The sequence below is a fragment of the Penaeus vannamei genome, chromosome 39 (assembly GCF_042767895.1).
Source record: "Penaeus vannamei isolate JL-2024 chromosome 39, ASM4276789v1, whole genome shotgun sequence".
Taxonomy (NCBI): domain Eukaryota; kingdom Metazoa; phylum Arthropoda; class Malacostraca; order Decapoda; family Penaeidae; genus Penaeus; species Penaeus vannamei.
In genome coordinates, this window is record NC_091587.1 from 1,196,018 (window position 1) to 1,198,517 (window position 2,500).

A 2,500-nucleotide genomic window follows, 5' to 3' on the forward strand; every position below is an offset into this window, starting at 1 on the left:
TCTGACCACTGATACTAATACCCCCTCCTCGACTTTTACTGACAACTCTATCCATTCTGGACCACCCACCCAGGTTATTACTCAACCTCCAGAATGCTCCCTTTCCTCTCTCCCAACATTCTCTTCTCCATGTCTTACTGCACAGTCCCTTCCCTAATTACTACTCTTCATCCTTATTGTCCTTTCCCCCCACAGAACTACTCTACACCACCCCATCTTCCTCCCACTCTCTTCCTTCTACTACCTCTACCTCTGCAAACCTTTTGAGTACTCTCTTTGGCCCAGCTAATTAGGATAATTTTTTTTTTTATTCCCCCACAGCCTCCTACTCTGAGAATACCCTTCTCTTTCAACAGTGCCTCCAAAGACAAATTTACCCTTTGCAGCGGTTCTGATTGTTCACTTCTAATCACAGTTGAATCAGTATCCCAAGCTCATGCACTATCTACCCTAACTGACCTCACTGTCAAACCTATTCCTGTTGAACCTCATCTCTCTCTTAATACTTGTAGTGGAAACATTTCTATCCCCCTGACTGATTGCTCCATATTGACAAGAACTGGTCAGACTGTGAAACTGACCCGCTTCACCTACCATATCATATACACCCTCTTATTCCTCTGCTCACCAAACATCTATTCCCTCGTCTCCTCCTCACAATTGATCCTTTGTTTCTGATATCTCCCTACCCAAATCCCCTCTGGACACTTTTGAAGACATCCAAAAATTCCTAGATATGACCCAAGAAAATGTTCCACTCCCTTGTCTATCCTCCAATCAATCCATTCCTAGTCTTTCTACATTCAAAGTATTTGATGATATCCATCCTCCTACCCTGCAAGTTCCCCCTAGCCATCTTCCTCCTAGTCTTTCCCAACAAACCCCATCCTCTCCTCCATGTTCTCCATTATCCTTGAATTCCTCCTGATGTTCTTCCTGATACTTCACCTCCTCCAGTCCCCTTATCTCATCTCCCAGACTACTCTCCTGCAACTTCTCCAATAGCCATCTTTACCAGTATTACCCGTTGATTTGATGTTAACTCATTTACCCATTTCACCACAATACTTTACCATAGTGTTATATGACCTTAGATGTCTAGCACATTTATTTGATACAACCATTAACCATTAACCATTTTCTTTTTTCTCTTTTTTTCTCTTTTTCTTTTATTCTTTTTTTCTTTTTTCTTTATTCTGTTTATTTTTTTCTTTTTGTTTTTTTGTCCTTTTTTATCACCTTTTTGTTTCTTTTGGCCCATTGATATTACTGTTATGATGGAAACCAGAGAGTGTCATGTTTATTTCACTTTTCTGTTGGCAGAAAATACTGATACATCGTCATTGACAAATATTAATACAAATATGCATGAGTTAGGAAACTTCATCAGTTCATAAAAATAGCTTTGGGTAACGACTGATTCTTTGTTAAAAAACATTTGTCCATAAGGCGGTGGATAAGAAGGTAGACGTAAGATCATCCCTTTAATTTGGACGAGTGTGCTTTTGTGGAACTAGAAAAAGTTAGTGGATGAGGCTGTTAAGATCTTTTGCCAGGTGGCAGAACAGAAAAGTCAGCATTATGTAAAAAAAAAAGATTGATGTAAAATATGTTGGTTTATCAGTGGTACCAGGTTTTTCAGTGAATTTGATGAAAATGTTGATTAATCTTTGGTCTTTGGTTATAAATTGTTGAACAGAGTTTATTGATGCTTAACAGATCTTCATTTCCTTGGGATATTTATTTTCTGAAGAACAAATCTGAATAGAATATGAATAAGATTTGTATGACATATAGCAATTACTTAATAGGGGTCAAGGACCTACTCATTTGACAGTGGATTGTAGTTTTACAGGACTGAAAGAAAAGAAAAAGTGATAGTTTTTCAACTTTCCTATCCAAAGAAGTCATTTAACATGAGAACAGGAGAACCCTGGATTAGGTTAGATTAGCAAGTCTTTCAGATGTGAATGTAATGGGACATTACAGATTTCTCCACAATCATGGCTTTACTTTATTCTGCAGTGACATAAAAAAATTCTTTGTCATGGTAAATCACTGTATGGGATTTGCATTGCACAGATTCAAAGTGAAATGCAATAAACATTATGATTAAATGTGTATGATTAAATGTGTTTATTATTATTTTTTAAAATCTTTACCTATATATATGTTTTATGAAAATATGCATGAAGTGTTATGTTATTTTATTTTATTTCCCTTTTTTGTGTGCAATACAGACTGTTTTAAGGCAGACTAATCAATGATTTCTGGTGCATTTTAATGCGGCATTTTGATCACACAAGTCCTATAGACTGGATTGAACAGAAGGACAATATATGACCCTCAGACAATAAGGCTTTTCTTCAGACACCCCAGGATGCATCCATACCAAGGGAAGATGGAGAACTGGCTGATGCAGAGTATATTGATCTCGCAGAAGAAATATATGAAGTGGAAACAGAGTCAGAGCCAGAGCCAGTCTTAGATTCAGAGCCAG

General features: G+C 37.2%; 1 protein-coding gene across 3 annotated transcripts in view; it reads left to right on the forward strand.

The window, feature by feature from the left end:
• LOC113824023 (integral membrane protein 2B) overlaps window positions 1-2,500 on the forward strand; it is a 28,983-nt gene that overhangs the window by 19,558 nt on the left and 6,925 nt on the right. Inside the window, exon 4 of one of the 3 annotated variants that reach the window (XM_070117179.1) lies at window positions 2,371-2,500. This exon is cut by the window's right edge and continues 47 nt beyond it. The exons of 1 other annotated variant lie outside the window; for it this stretch is intronic. In XM_070117179.1, coding sequence (XP_069973280.1) covers window positions 2,371-2,500 — 130 coding nt within the window. Of the gene's footprint in view, window positions 1-2,358 lie in introns of all 3 variants that reach the window. One more of the 3 variants, XM_070117178.1, reaches the window with a different exon arrangement.